This window comes from Falco cherrug, chromosome 1 (assembly GCF_023634085.1).
Source record: "Falco cherrug isolate bFalChe1 chromosome 1, bFalChe1.pri, whole genome shotgun sequence".
NCBI classification, from domain to species: domain Eukaryota; kingdom Metazoa; phylum Chordata; class Aves; order Falconiformes; family Falconidae; genus Falco; species Falco cherrug.
Genome location: NC_073697.1, coordinates 108,907,350 through 108,924,228, shown reverse-complemented (window position 1 = coordinate 108,924,228; position 16,879 = coordinate 108,907,350). Strand labels below are relative to the sequence as shown.

Sequence of the window (16,879 nt, the reverse complement as noted above, 5' to 3'; positions counted from 1 at the left end):
CAGGTCCACGTTATTAGAGGCACTCAGGATTCCCCTTGGCGAGACGCAAGCGCACCGCTTGGGAGAGCAAAGCAGAACACCTGCTCGCATTGCTAGAGGACCACAAGATGATGATGAAGGGGAAACTACAAGGTTAATTAAATGTATTTTTCAACACAAAACTCTGTCTCAAAACCAACACAAACAAAAAGCGTGGAGGGGTTGCCAATACTGAAACCATTTCCAATAAAGCTTTATCAAGAGATAATTCAGCATATTTCCGTTATTTTATACTAAAATATATCAGTTCCTCCATAACATTTCCATAACATGAAAAAATCAATTATGTTTACATATTTATTATAATCTACATATTTTTCATAGCAGCTTTTTCACACAATAAGATTAAATATATGCACCAAATAATCCATTAAGTCCAGTAAAAAGACTTGTTATAAGATTAAATAAATGAATTTATTTACGATACTGCAGATCTTATATTGTCAACCATATAGCAATCAAATCCTACAAATCCTAAACAGAAGCACGACTGCTGATCAGGGTCCCTTAGGGTGGTGGAGGAATCAAAGAAAAAGCATCGAGGAGAAGAGGTTTGATCTCCCTACACACAGATTCATTAATAAACCTCCTTTACCCATCAAGGTTTTGCATAAACCCCTTTAATAAAGACTTCATTTCAAACCAGGAACATTCCCAAATCAACCAAATAATCACCCTTTATTTAAAATACAAGCCCCATGGTTTTACACATATTAATTCCCAATGCTTTTCTAATCCCAGCGACAAGATGACTGTAGAAGTCTTTGTCGACTTTTTAGCACAAAGTTATTAGTCTGCAAATAAGCCTTCAAATCCATACAAACATTTTAGGCGCAACAGTGTGGTTTTGCACACTACACAGGCACAAGTCTCTACTCCCTCCAACAGATACTTCACAGACACTATAAAAAGCAGTAAAAAATTGCGTCCATCCCGCTAAACTCTGTTTCAGAAGAGAACCTGGAGACTCTTTGACATTTGTGGGCAATGGCATACATGACATCTGTTAGGAGCACTGTAAATCGACTGTGAAAAAGAGTTAATCAAGTTCTTAGAAAGATATTTCAGTGCCTCAGTCTGAATTTATTGGGTTATGATAAGACAGATGGAAAAGAGCTGTTGAAAGAGTGGAAAAATCTATAATTTGTGAATCTGCAATATCAAAGCCATTCCTGACATCAGCTTTGTTTAGAGACGCAAACGCAACAGGATTCGTGTTGCATGTCTGGACAAAAAAAAATAAAATAAATCTTTCCCCCAGACAAGGGTAAATAATACTTGTTTCGCTATTCATACATTCAAATCTTTACTATGAGGAGTTACGTCCGAAAGTTTTGCACACAGATACAGTTGTCTCAGGTATAACCACCGTAATTTTCATTTCCAATTGACAGTTTAGATTATATCCTACTCAGAGTGTAAAAATATTAATGCTATTAGAATAACTTTATCTAAATTACAATATAGACGTTTCAAACTGCTTATCAAGTCTTTATAAAGACCTTGACGATGCCAGCCAAAATCAAAGTATTTACACCCAAAAGAGTACTTTTAGGTGAACTCATGTTTGGTCACTTTTCAGATGACTGAACACTATAGTAAACAGCTGCTAGGACACTGCTCCCTTTTTACAAAGGGGGACTTGTTAGTCCCTTTAAAGCCACAAGAAACCTTACAGATCTGCCTCAGTGGGTAGTTTATTCATATTCTGTGCAAATAGTGAACTTGAACAACCCTCTTTTTTTTCTCTTTTTTTTTTTTTTTTTTTTTTTTACTTCGAGGAATTTATGTGAAGCACAGTTTTCACAGCACAAATTATGCAGAAATAACTAGTATCTCAACCATGAGTTAAAAAGAATTACAGAACATGTATTTAGTAGTAAAGCAACCTGGCTTAAAGCTGCAATATTCTTCTCACAGGGTGAAAGTGTTCAGTACTGTGCTTGGCCTACAGGAGAAACAGGCTTCCTGCCGAGTTTCCACCCCTAGGCAAGCGTAACAGTCTTTTTCCACTTACCAACCAACACCAGACCTCCCCAGCACTGCTGAGTACAGAAACTGTTCTACCAGTTCTGGTAAGCATCCCATATTTACTTACCTTGCAGTGAGAAAGGGAATTAAAGACAAACCAATCCCACAAAAATTTAACTGAAGGAAGATGTATGGCAGGGAAGGAGAAAGACTGCAGCTTCAACCCAAAACCAGTGTCGCAGTCTACCGTCATAAGCTCCAGGCATCATGCTGACACTCCCAGCCAGGAGGAGCAGGCTGTTTGAAGTCTGTCGCTTCCCCCACTCACTTTGCCTTGACTGGGGGAGGGGAGGGATGGTGGCGATGAGTTTGGCAGAGTCCATGGGGGAACAACCATCAATGAAAAGCATATAGCAGCAGTAAGATGGTACAGATGCCAATAACGCCACCCAAGATGAGGGAATCTCGTCGTTTCCGAAGGTTGATCCTTTGAATCAGGCTGTTCACTGCTGGAAACCGATCTTTAAGGAGTCTGAGTCAAGGTCATGTCAGCAAACAGGATCTTCACTAACCAGCCCCAAAGTCTGTATGTGGAAATCCCAATAGTGCAAGAAATGTACAAGCACTCCCAAGGTGGAGAAAGCAGATGCAGTAAAAAACCACCTGACTGATCGTTAGCAGAATTACAACCGTACTTCACTAATCATAGACAATCAGAGCAAAGAGAGAACAGAAAAGCTTAGTTCGCATTTACATGGAATTCATCACCTGATCACCTAAACTACCAGTACTTGATATGCTTTAATCTCCAATATGCGAGGCTTACTTATAATATTTTTGTTTAAATGAGAATGAACAAAAAATAAATGGGGCAGTTATATAAAACATCTGTGGAATTTATTTAATGGAATTCTGTTACTGGCAAAGGCATTTGACTGAGAAAATCTTGCACGTTGTGTGACTACGCACTCTTCAAGTATAGCACATAAAGAAGAACAACTACTGTAAAATCATAAAGATGTAAATCTACCTTTTAATGTACAAATTACAACTGCCAACAAGATAATAAGTTTCAGAGCTTCATGTCTTTGGAACCAAGAATCTTTTAAGGCCAAAGCTTATTGAATTTCTTTTTGTTCTTGCCAGTTGCTAAGAACTCTAATGAAATTTATGGGTTACCAAGATCCATCTCTTCAGGATGAAATCTGTCTAATCAAATGATGCTAATGTTGTTTGTTGGGCCCTTATGACAGAAAGGAAGGAATAAGTGGGAAAACGACAAACATGCATGACTTGACAACCTGGCACATTCTTTAGCTACAAGCACAGAATATGAAGAGAAACCAACAGGTCAAAATCTTAATGTCTATGGGACTGTGACAGACAAGAGGATACTCAGGTCATGAATACCCTTAGCTGTAAAGCATAATAAGCAGCAATGTGTGCCAAGCTTTAGCTCTGGACAGCCTTGAAAGCAAAAAGTAAAATGAAATTATACTTTTATGAAAACATACAGCAGGGAAGGCCACAAAATGCCATTGCAGATCTCTACCTGAAAATTAAGCTACACCAATTTATATGCAGTATTCAAATTTGAGTAAAACCAACTTTTTCACCATATTCATCATTAAGATGCTTCAAGTCAGATTGTCAAGTGAGACTGGTAAAAAAAATGGTCTGTTTGTCACTAATGTCAATACCACTACACTTATATAGCCACTGACATCACAAAGCATTTTGATCCCCAAATGACAGAGTGGAAAAATTACTATACCTCTTCTTATGCATGACAGCGCAAATTTTTAGGAAAGGATACTAGCCAAGGTATTCATCTTGCTTTGTATTGACTTCAACATCCCTCTCTGTGAAGTCATATTTTCTTTAGTTGCCATGGCAATGCTGGAGAAAGAAAAAGAGTAGATCAAGTTATTGGTGCTAAGAATAATCTACAGTTGAAACAAGAGGAAAGCAAGCAGGGAACGCTTCTTTAGAGAACAATGAATGAGGTGAAGCAATATGAATGAAACCACATTTTCCCCATTAATCTCTATCCTTTACACTTAAAGGATTTATCTTTTTATATAAGCCATTAGCAATTGAAAACACTGCAATTTCTTGAAACAGGCAGGGTTCTGGTGTATCTCCTCCAGCCCCAATAAAAAACGGTACTACATTACAAGCAAACCTAAAGGTATTCTTCTGCCACGAGTTTTAGATTTAGAACTTTGTTTAATCACAGAAGTCCCATACTTACTTTCACTCTAGAGAGCATATGAAATTTCTTGTCTGCCATAAGGATATGACGGCTACAGAAGTATTAAGCAAATAAGAGCTGACTCACAATTAAAAAATCAATCTGCAAAGCGAACATGCTGGTTGAGAGGAGACGTAAGTGCAGTTTGAGACCCGACACAGCTCAGAGAGCTTCGCACAGAAGGTACCTGGATAATCAAGCTGGGACATGCAGTCGCCAGGTCTTTGAAAGGCATTTAACTGCAAAGAAGTGCTGGGATCTACTTGCTCTGACTCGAGATTAATACTGTCCCCTGAATCCAGGTAGCAGGCAAAGCTTAGATTCTCCTGCATTAACGTCTCTTCCCAGCAAGCCCAACCTGTTTTCCATAAGCTGGAGTTGAGGGAGCTGGTGTATAACAAAATCAGATCAACTGGTGCTTCCATTGCAGCACAGACAAAATACATTTTTGAGTTTTCATCCTAATTAAGAATATCATCCATGAGTATATACGTTTTCATACTCTGTTTCTTCACTAACACATGGTCCAGCTATATGTGCTTCATCCAAATACAAGAACACAATACAGGTGAACATAAACCAGAATTTCCCATTTCAAATTTAATAAATTCTGGAAGTTGGAAAAAAGCAACTGCGCTCTTAAAAGTAAGACATTTAAATTAAGATTTCAAAGAACTACTCAATGGACAAAAATTTTTCTCCACCTTAAGTTCCTCTTCAGCTCATAAAACAAAATAGTTACAGGATGGAAAATGAAAGGGTAGGCTACTGCTTGTAGTCCCAGGTAGTATGTCATGTAGCTATTTTGAATGCAACAGCTTCGTCAAGACAAACTGCACAGACTCATTTACATCCAGGGAAACGGTACATAAAAGTTTAGGCTCCGGAGATGTGGTGCTTAAGAAGGAACAGCATGACAAATACCACTCTCTTTCACTAGCATGCATGTCACAAACAAACAAAATAGGACACAAATACAACATGGCTGGATAATAACTCAGAAGACGTCGCCTGTATTATTGTTGACTGTATCTACACGAGTAACAACAATTAAAACAAGTTCTTGGACAAGTCTGTGAGCCTTAAATATGGAGGGAAAATGTTCCGGAAGAATAAAAGTGGAACAACACAAGGGATATAAATTTGAGAAAAGGAAACTGAATCTAATTTCAGAGGAGAACAAACAGAGAGGAAAATGCAAAATGCTTCCATTACCCAATACAGACATCCCAATTTTCAAGCGCATTTTCACTTGCTCATACTCAGTGTCTGTATACAAATTTGACACAAAAATCACAGCTAACATGAGAATTATTTCTAAGGAGAGGCAGGAACAAAGTACCAAAACACATACTGCAAGCCCAACATTATTCTCAAATTCTGCAGCATAAACTGGACATCAAATTTTGCATAAAGCCTTAATATTTCCTACCAAACTTTCTGAACACACTTGTTCAATACATCTGATCCCCAAGCACTGTTCTGTACTGCATTCAGATGGGTTTCAAGGCTTCTGGCTTATCTTTCAGTAACAGTTAAAATGCTGAAACATGACTTGTCCAGATACTAGCACTGAAGTACTGAGGTTGACCTGGTATTTTAGTACTGGAAGGTGATAAAAAAAAAAAAAAAAAAAGCACTTTTATCCACCTTAGTGTATCTTTCCAGGTAAATCTGGTAGGAAAAGTCACACACACAAATTATATTTGTACAATTATTAAACACAGAACTAGCATTTCTGATGTTTTTATAAAAAAGACCATTTCATACTTTTTATTTCAAGTTTCTTTCTGAACAGAACAACATTTGGAATCAGCAGCTCTGGATCATGGGATGTACCACCAGCTTCTCTATCAGGTCACTACAGCCAGTATCACAAGAATAGATGGCAAAACCCAGCAGAGCCAAGCCTAACAACTGTCCTTCAGGACATACAGCGAAAGGTCAGTCCCACAGCTCACAAAACATCTTAAAGAAGAAAACAGCCCCGATCAATGATCCCTAAAGTATTTCTGGAGCCGTGAGTTTGTTTGGGCTCCTTTCCATTATATCTGCCTACTTCATCTCAAGTAGCCCTCGATACAGTATCTTCAGCCTTCCTCCAATGTGCCAGCCAAACTTGAAGAAAAATAAATTAAAAAAAAAAAAAAAAAAAAAAAAAAAGGGAAAATATCTGCTACCACCTTTTCAGATGGAGGTTGCCTTTTCCAGCTCTGGTTTTGCCCATAAAATCTGAGAGATCACCAAGCCAAAGCCCGAGTGCTGTTAAAGTGGTACCATTCAGTTTTAGCAGTAGCAGATACCTTGGAAAGCAAGATACGTTCATCACACAAACACACGTGAGACACAGAAGAGCCAGCCGATGGCTCTCATAGCTTTCAGGTCATAGAAGATACTCTTCCAAAAGCTCTAGACAGCAAATTCTTTTAAATAGAACAACATGCATTGACGGGGCAGATCAATATATTATTTTAAGGCTGTATTAGCATTCTGATAAATTTGGACATACATTAAGAAATTGAAGGTTTATCAGTCATGAACAGAACATAAGGTTGACAACATATAGGCAAGCCCCTGACATTTTCAAGCAGCAACTCTATAGGAAGAGATTTAACATTTTAATACTAAGTTTTGAAGTATTATATTAAAAAAAATATGGGAGTTTCAGGGCAGAACTATAAGAAACTTCCAAGCATTTTTTATTGACGGCTGGCTATTTAGCATTTTCTCTTTTATACTTTTCAAGTGCCAAATCAGCACAAACTGAAAATGAAACTCATGGTTAACTGGAAGCAACAGGGCCCGCGGTCTCCTCCTCAGTGTTTATAAAGGGGTTGTCAGAATCAGTTAACCACTGCTCTTTGTTTCTGCCAAAATGACAGAAGAAAGACTGCAAAGCTTCTCAGACCGTGCAGGACTGACACTCAGCACACTGTGTGTGCTTGCTCCTGTGGATATACTAACTCATCCAACCCATAAATGCAACTGATTAATTGATTACATGGGGCAGCCTTTTCAGGACTAGAATTAGAAGAAAGTGAAAATTGGATGAGAGGGGAAACGAAGAATCAAATCATTGCCTAACCAACAGGGTGTGAGCATCTAAGAGAAGATGCTAACAGAAATTCTGAACAGAGGACGAACAGCTGTGCATCATACAGAAAAAGCAGTTACCGTCAGGGGCTGAAAAGGGGGCTACAAAATCAGAACAGTAAGTACATCAAATCATAACACACGTGAGAAGATAGGGCATTTGAAAGATTACATACATTTACAATTCAACACACAAGTATTTTAGTCCTCTAAAGTAGAAAGCAACAAACTTGCAAAAACATTCCATTTGCTATTGAGAAGAGCACTCAGGAAGTTTTGAATTACTAGGAATCAAGTTGGAAAAAAAATACAATTTCCTAGCTGTACGCAGGAAAGCTTGCTCAGTAACCTACAGCTTCTTATCTTACACCCCCACAATGACTTGATACTTGTCCAGATGAAGCCTTAATACAGCATTTCTCAAAGCACTCCTGAATTAAGCCACATGTTTTTATAAGATGCATCCAATGACTCATTAAGGCATCCATTAATTTACAGAAATGAAAAAAGCATTCCTGAGACACCTCCAAAATGCCTTTGGAAATAATTATTACAGACTTACAGAACACAAGGTTCCTGCTTTAAATGCTGATGAGTGAAACTGTCTGTTTCATATCAAAAGGCAGGATATGTAACTGTTTAAGTTTACATATTACAAGACTGGAGCAGTCTTCATTGCTTTTATCCAGTATTTTGAAAAAAATTAACTCGAATGGGGTAGGTTTTTTTCTGAAGAGCCATGAAGAAAAAAAAAATTTGTAGCAATTACCATTTTTAATAAGCTGCGGTCTGGTAATGAAATGTAATTGTGATATCCATGAACAAAAGCTTAACTGGATTCTAGCTACCATTAACAAGTCAAAATGCAAGTAAAAAGCACCGTTCTTCATGTATAATTTGATTACTCAAAACATGAGCTGGTTTACCTAAGCCTTTATATCTGTAAATGAGACTACTGAATTTAAGAACTACCAGAAAATACGCAGCTCCTGGAGACTAGTCCACAGCCTAGTCTTGTACAGTCCAAGTATTGCAGCTTCCTCATATCCTTCATGAGACAGTTTTGGTTTCATTCCCATCCCTAACATATGCTCACTGACTTACTGTTGCCGTTCCTTCACTGACAAACACAATTTCTGAAAAATTAATCATATTCTTCCCATTCACAATATTGGCCCCATTTAGTTACTCGACACTCTAATCTCCCCAGATCAAGAATACCTTTTTCTCACGTTCTGAAACTTCTACACAACATTTACGAGAAAAGATTAAAAGCTTCTTCCTGGAATCAAGATGACCCTGATGCAACATTTCATTTGGAAACGGGCATGAACTATTCCAAGCTGCACTGCCTTGGAACTACTAGAGTTGGGTGTAAACCAAGTTTCTAAAACCAGATGGTATTCTGCTCTCTATATTTATTATTAAAGCACTGCTGAAGTACAACATTAAAGATCGTGGTACTACTGGAGAAATCTCTTCTAGGTAAGCCCAAGGTCACAGCCACAAAGACCCTTTCCACAAATCAGCAGGAGGATCTCAAATTCCTGTGCTTGCAGCCATATTTCCTCAAAATTTCACTTACATATGAAGTTTGTCCTTGAATGTTCAGTTAGTGCTGTGGACGTGCAAACAACCCAATTTCTCTTCAGAAGTAAAACTGATATTTGTACAGTTTTCAGTTGTCACTGGCATGAAAAAGTACAGAATAATAAATGCTTCCAGCCATTATCGCAGCCAAGCTAGTCTAACATACAGAGATACACTTTTAATGCTGCTTGGAAGTGTTTTACCTAGACAAATGTTTAAGCTGTCAGGAGTTTTCACCCCACATAGCAGTCACATACATTGAGCATATTATCAAGCGAAACATACCAAAAAGTCAACTCCTTGCTTCATCCATTGAGACAGCTCAGTCAAATCTACATTGATGCAGAACTAAAACAAAGCTCTAAAGGAACAAGACATGTTTTTAAAAATCAAATAAGTAATGTATTACTGGAACTTCTGCTTCGTTTTGTACTCTATGAATCATACTTGCACGTTTAAATTCATGACAACATCTATGATTAAGGGAATGGACTCTGTGACCCTGCATAGAAATGCAAGCTCTAGTTTTAAATTGATAACTTTTTCTGATTATATCACTTATTCTTTGCATATACATATTAGATATATATTCATATCTATAAATACGCACGTGTGTGTATATACACATACGTACACACACACACTCTTTCAAATTAAAGACTGTTGTGTCTTTTGATCAAACCAGAGATGAAAAGAAAAGGAACACTTTCCCAGAACTGGAAGTGATTTTGTCTGGACACTCTGGCAAAGCTCTTTTGAAAAGAGCTAAGACTCAAAATCTAACTCATTCTGTTCTGTAAAGTCAAAATTCAATGCAAGTGAATGTTTCCCTTTTATTAAATCCTAATTATTACCTAAAAAAATGCCCCAAATGCATAAAGAGACAATAAAAAAAATTAATCTCTGGGTTTGGTCTGGCTTCAGAATGGAAATGGAATAGTCCAATCCATTAATATAAAAACTCTGACAAACCAGCCCGCGTCAGGCTTCAGAAACAGTATTACAATAAAATCCTAAAAACTTGTCACACTGTACATGCAAGACTATAAAAAAAATTCAAACTGAGCCAACCTAAAAATATAAGTTGTTGGAAAGCAAGAAATAAATAGTTTGCTATTTTGGAAAAGTGATAATGTTTGAAAATGAAAACTCGAGAACACCAAACATATTAAGCAAAATCTATGCTTCTATTTAAATCTGGCCAAGAGAAATGAACACTGTTCCAGAAGAACTGCAGCACCAAGTATCACATCCCACTCATTTCTGGAAAGAAATATGCTGCAGTAAAGAACCTATGTAATGTAATTAATTTAAAAATTGATCAAAAGTTTAGTACTACCAAAACAGCTGGAATGACAGCCCTACTCATCGCTTTAGTTACTAAATCATTTCAGCTTAGGTGCCCATATATTCTCTTGCACGTATGTTTGCGCCCACGGAGGAACCGCACACAGGAAGAGTCAGGCTCTGCGCTTCTTCGGTTCTCTTCTCTACAGCAAGTCAGAGCAAGGATTTCAGAATTAGTGCTAACTGTACAGTCCCAGCAATGGGGTCACCACTACACAGCTTGGCACCAAAAGCCTCTGCATGCACAGAGAAATGCTTTCCAGTGTTTAGAATCACTGCTTAATAACAACCCCTAAATAAAAAGCGATTTCTTGATTTCCTGAATCACATCCAAATGAGTAATGAACTAGAGCAGATGTAAACCTTGAAGACAGGGCAGTACTAGTAGTCAGAATACGCTGATTGCATCTCAGTTCACTAAAGGAACCTGCGTTCAGGCAGCTTTCCCTGCACAATTCCCCCTTTTCCTTGGTTAACAACAGATAAAGCCATTGATTATCGGAAGTTGGGTAAATTTCTATCTGGTAACAAGAAAAAGAGTACAACAAAAAATTCGCCCTGGTTTCAGAGTTGGGACTAAATGAAGATGATATAGATGAAATTACATTTCCTGCTCAATGTAGTTATTAAACAAGCTATTTTTCTACAAAAAGAAACGCAGAACATTTTTGGCAACAACTACAACAAGAAGCTCATTTACTATAGATAATAAATGGTGCAACAAGGAGTGCTGAAATCCAGCCTCTTAAAAATCAAAAGTTCATTTATTAACAGAAGGAACACTTCCCGTAAACAGCACCGAGGAGCTCTGACCCAAGCCATGTGGTTAGGGGTTGCTGCATGAGAAGCAGCTACTTGCAGAGATAGTCAACTTGCAGTCAACCACAGGACTGCAGTTCATGCAAATGAAACTCAAAGTAGTTGTAAACCAGTTGGGACACCTACTGATGACAACACGGAACTTCTGAGTAGGCTCCAAACGGACAAAGGAACCTGGGGGAGTACTCAGGTAGCTGCCTTGTTCTGAGCTCCAGTTTACCACGGCTATGCTCCCTGCACAGATGGCACAGAGGTTCATCACACACATACTTTCAGCCTTTCTGACGACACATAATGAAGAGGCCAGGCGAAGCGCTCAAATGATAAAATACAAGTCGTTTTGCAGGATATTAAGCTTAATAAATCACCATATGCTGTTTAATACTCCAGTTACTGAAGTGGCAGCAAGCGAGACATTCAACAAATGTTGAGCATTTTAACAAGACGGAAAGTCTGTCTACAAGCATGGCAATAAAGGAGAGGGGTTTTAATCAGGAAAGGATTAGGGCCCAAAATAAAACAAATATTCACAATAATGGTGCTAAGTTTGGCAAGTATCTTTATGAGGCTGTAGTCAGATTATATCCACATTTTCAGACATTATTGCACTGACCACTTCTGGTTCATCACTGCACATTAATGTGGTTTAACACATTCTTCCAGCATGTTAATTATACTGAGCCCACTGTGTGTACTTAAGCTAGCCAGCCCTTAATGGACATAGAGCCTTGCTGCACCTCTAATTACTCTTCTTGATCACTTATGCCAGTACATGCATTATCTGAAAGCTTATCTTGCTTTCTTTCTTCCCCTCCCTTTTTTTTTAAAGCAATAATCTAAAATTTAAAACCATTAAGCTGGGCACTCTGAATTATTGGTTTGCAAAATCCCAGAGTTCAATGGAAGATAGGGAAGGGCACAGATGATAGAAGTGATTTAAGATACTACGGTTCTAAAATTTCTGGATCAGTTAGAAAAGGTATCACTCAAGTATTCAAACTATGTAAAAAACCCAAAAGAGAAATAACTATACAACAGCAACAACCTCTCAAGGCTTTGTGGTAAAAGCCCTTACCTGTATCAGCTGCACACTAGGGTGCTGATACATTGAAGGATTACAGAAAATTGTGTTGTAGAAGAGTGTCACTGTGAGAGGAAACAGCTTGGCTACTGGAATAGCCCTCAACAGCTCAACCCAAGAGTCACTCTGCTCAATCATGCCCTCCGTTTTTGTAGGGGCTATTTACCTTTCAACAGAAATGCAAATTTTCTAAACTAGGATGAATAAAATATTTAAGGAACACCATTACGTCAACATCGTACAGCAAAACACCCCCAAAACCTACCACAACTTCATTGTAATACTGCTTACGAGTTGTTAACAATAGTTATTGTACAAATAAAATGACTGATATCTTTAGACACAATTCAAGTATTGACTGTACAGAAAATAATGAAAATTACTAAGTTAATTCCTACCTTATTGTTTCTTCTATCAGTCGATCTGAGCTGAAAGCCAAAAGAAAAAAAGGAAGTTACAAAAATAAGAAGCACTAAGTATTATTTTAGATTATGAAGTCAATGATCGCCATAATACAAGCCTTAACAAATTTGCCCTCAGAATGTCTCATTTCAGGATGCTGAAATTTTTTGCAACTACATAGATTTGGTGTATATATAATGAGTGTCTTTGGAGACGATGCACATAGTGTCCTCTGGAGCAGTGTTTCCTAATGGTATGCTAGAGCAGATGCTCAGGAGAACACAGAAAGCACTGAGAAGACAGAAAGAGGAGAATGGGCTTCATGATTCGTGGCTAATTAATGTTAACTGAGTCCAGTATGTTCCAGGTGCCCAGAACAGTTTGGAAAGGAGCATTACAGAAGGAAGTACCTAATTGTATTGCTTTTTAGTCCTGGTCATCCCTGCCCATCCCCTCAGAAAACTTAATTAACAATAAAGGCCGAGACTTGGTTCCAGGTAATAACACCTCAAAACACTGCTTCAGAGCTAGTTTACCAAACACTGTTTTATGGTGGTTAACGAGGCAAATTCTTCCTATAGTAATACTAGTTGAATGAGGATTAAGCAATGCTTATGGGAAACAGAATATACACCAACTGTAAGAGAAAGACCTGGATAATACGTGCTCCTTCCCTCTCACTGCCACACTTTAATTGAGTTTCTATGAGCATCACTAGGAAAAGAACAGCCTAAAATACAGCACCACAGAGAGAACGTTTCATTTTAAAAATGGATATGCGAGATTAAGATGACAAACAAGACCCTCAGAAGACTTAAGCAATTTCTTTTTCTATATTCAACTTCTTACAGGCAGGTTTTTAATCACTGTTTTACAGCCAATTATGAAATCCCAGGAAAACACATCTCATTACAGCAATCAGCATCTCAAACATAACGCTGGCATACAATAGGTGACCGCATCCCTGCTTCCTGTACTGTGGAAACAACGATACGTCCCTACAACTGCATTTACACAAACTCTTCTAGAAATAGGGCGGGGGGAGTGAGTTTGCAGTTTAAGGGGGAAATTAATCTGACAGGAAGAAGTTTTATGCCATACTGGATATTGCTTCCAGTATTAAAACAGAGTTTATTGCTGCTAAACTAAAAGGACTAGCAGACACTGAAAAGGCATGACCGTTTTCATCTTCCATCCTCCCTGTTCCAAGTGTTTTGCCACCTCAGGAGGGGAAGGTATCAACAGCCTCTGGCGCAGTACAGTTCTGCCTCTGACTCAGCCTGAGCTGCTCGATTTGGAACTTTTCTTCTACCCACAGAAATTTTGGAAATCCCACCACCACCTCCAGCTGGAGGCATGTGAAGGAGAACGTTGTGCAGCATGCACACACATGTGTAAACTGCTTCGGGGGGGGGGGGGGGGGGGGCAGGGAGATGCTGACGGAACGTCCTTATTTGTCTGTGAAGAGGAGTGAAAACATGAAGGTTGCTATTTCAGTCTAGTCCAAGCACACAGAGCACTAAAAATACTTTGCCTGGTTTTAAGTTGAGAGGGACTCAACTGGGGCAGCAAACACTGAAAACGCTGGAACAGGAACACTTCTTTCTGCTCCCAAAACAAAGCCACACTCCAAAGATTCACATCAGTTGCAAGTACACCGGTTTAATCAAATAAAACCATTTTCATTCACTGTGTGGTATTTATTACCACTGGCACAGAGAAGTAAAACACTACAGCTATGTACACAAAATGATGTAAGCAGTCTCAAGTCTCACAGCATCTGATAATGTCCCCAAGGCAAGCAGAACAGAAAAGTGATGCATTAAAGATTTCTGTAATTGCTGATTCTCAAAGATACAAAATTCAGCTGCAAATGTGCCTTTCATACATAGTCAGTCTCATAACAGACAAGTGTATTCTGTGGGCAGTGCATAATAAGAATAAACTGCAAAGCCATCAGAAAACAGTCTGAAAAGCAAGAATGGTGCACAAGAACCCATAGTTTTTAAAAAGGTTTAATTTTTTCTCTTTAATTTATTAACAACAAAGATGTCAGGAGCCTATCTGTAAATAAGTTGCACTTATATAAATTCTGTGAAACAAAACATTGCTAGAATAGTCCTATTAAAAAAAACCCCTACTCTGGAAAATTCATCACCAGCATTACCAGCTCTCTGTCTATTTAACTGATGAAATTAGAGTATTTTCATGTTAACGAACTGAAGATGACAGGGAAGTTGAACACATTCAGAGACCTTAAGTGAACTAGGATGTTCTCCACGGTTTTCAGAGCACAAAAATTAGGCTTGCCAGTTTGCAGCAGAGACACTAACTGCTTTCTATGTTAGAGAAAGCTGTAGTTAGGCAGTTTTCTTACTTAATCAAAGACATAAACAGAAAAAGTATTTAAAAGCCTCAGATTCAATTATACGGCATTTTTTTTATATATGCATGTATGTATATATATACCCATCTAAAAATAAACCCTGGAAACATAGCTACCTGCAAAATGATGACAGGCAGAAGTGAATAAAAATGAATAAACCTAATAATAAACAGTTCTCAATACCAACAAACACGGACATTAGACACAAATGCCAACACATAGGGACATCTGAAACCAGCACCTGAAGTCACAAGGTCGATGTTTCTCAACTTACACAGAGGTCACCCCAACCCTTTAAAAGGATGAGATGGATATGAATTTTCTCCAGAATGACCGATGTATAGGTAAGGGCCAGCTGAACTAACTCTTCTACTCTCAAATAAATAGCTTGAAAGCATACAGATTTACTAAATACAACTCCCAGTATGTTGTTCCCACCCCAAGAAGCATCATCTTTTGATGGTCCCAAGAGGATTTCCAAAAATCTCTCTACTTGCAAGTCTCCAGCAGGTGACCAAACTCCGGCAGAAAATGGCAATGACATACACGGCAATTTTGGTAAAGGCAGTATGAGCAGGAACATTTGATGGTAAAAGTCTGTGCATCAGAATCCCTCCGAGTTCCCTTTAGTACTTCCTGCAACAGTTCACTTTAAGCAGATGCCAGAGGCTTTTCTAAAAGCAGTAACACACACTCATACAGCATCTCTTAAAGTCTTTCAAAGTTCTTGGCAAACACAGATTGTAATGTTCACTTACAGTGACACCCAAACAGACGCAAGCAGTTGTTTCATCATTTTACAGTTTACAACCACAGAAAATAACAGTCAGATCTAAGGAACATCAGGAACACGAAGTACAGCAGGGACCTGAGACCCAAGGGAAATCTGCACATCTCTGACTATTAATAACCTGGTTTATACAAATAGAAGTCGTTCCCACAATTATGAATAAAGTTAATTTCAATGTTTGGCAGAACAAAAAAATAACATTGAAAGAGGTAATTTTGCCTCACTTACAGATTCAAAACTCTACAACAAGAGGCTCTTTAATAATAAAAAAAAAAATATCTCTTTACTTTGCTCTTCTGCTTTCCAAGCAAAGACTACAAATCCAGTGGACATTACCTTATGAACATCCAAGCAAGCAAAGAATGGTTCTGGGCAACATTAATCCGATTTTCCATCTGTTTCAATAAGCTATGCATTTTCACCTGTCCAGACAGATGGCACTTTGACAAAGCCATTTAAAAATAACACACGAAAGAAATGTTGAAAGCTGCTGAGGCAATCACCTACTGTAATAAATGGCACAAATCCAACAGTAGCAGTCATGCATATGAAGTAATCAGGCCTCTGTGCAAGTGCTGTCTTCAAAAAAGATTGTGCAGTTTGTCATTTAAATATGGAGACAGGTAAATTAATTCAAAGGAAAAATTAAGTGAAATATGCTTCTAGGATAGCAAAGAAGCCTGCCCATCACATCAAGCTTTTACAACTAAAGGAAACATTTTCTGTTCTTCGCTTTTTCAAAGCAAATCTCCATGCCAGTAGTTAAAATTCAGTAACGTAGATGATTACTTAGGTGAGGACTGGGCTTCTCCCATATCCATAGGTTTTGCTGCTGACTTACTAGCTAGATACTCACCACAAGCACTTGTCAGAGAAACAAGATTCAGCAGGAAGCCTCATCTGCACACAACTCATTTCACAATGCCCTTTAAACCCATCAGATGAAATCAAGAGCAATATTATCACAAATAATAACGTAAAAGGATTAGGAAAAAACCCTATAGAATAAACTAATACAGCACTTGATAACTATTTTCTTACTTTCATAAAGAATAATTACAGAAATAATAATTTTACTTTGTTCTTTCTCTAATTGCAAGATCAATC

General features: G+C 38.1%; 1 protein-coding gene across 3 annotated transcripts in view; it reads right to left on the bottom strand.

Annotated features, from left to right (window-relative positions):
• Positions 1-698: 698 nt before the first annotated feature.
• The window catches only part of GOSR1 (golgi SNAP receptor complex member 1), a 31,582-nt gene continuing 15,401 nt past the window's right edge, over positions 699-16,879 (bottom strand). For 2 of the 3 annotated variants that reach the window (XM_055718209.1, XM_055718219.1), the window contains exons 7-9: positions 12,593-12,622; positions 3,827-3,909; positions 699-2,531 (exon numbers count right to left, since the gene is read on the bottom strand). In XM_055718209.1, the coding sequence (XP_055574184.1) occupies positions 2,407-2,531; positions 3,827-3,909; positions 12,593-12,622 (238 nt within the window). In that variant the 3' untranslated portion in view covers positions 699-2,406. The remainder of the gene's footprint in view (positions 2,532-3,826; positions 3,910-12,592; positions 12,623-16,879) is intronic. The other variant, XM_055718225.1, reaches the window with a different exon arrangement.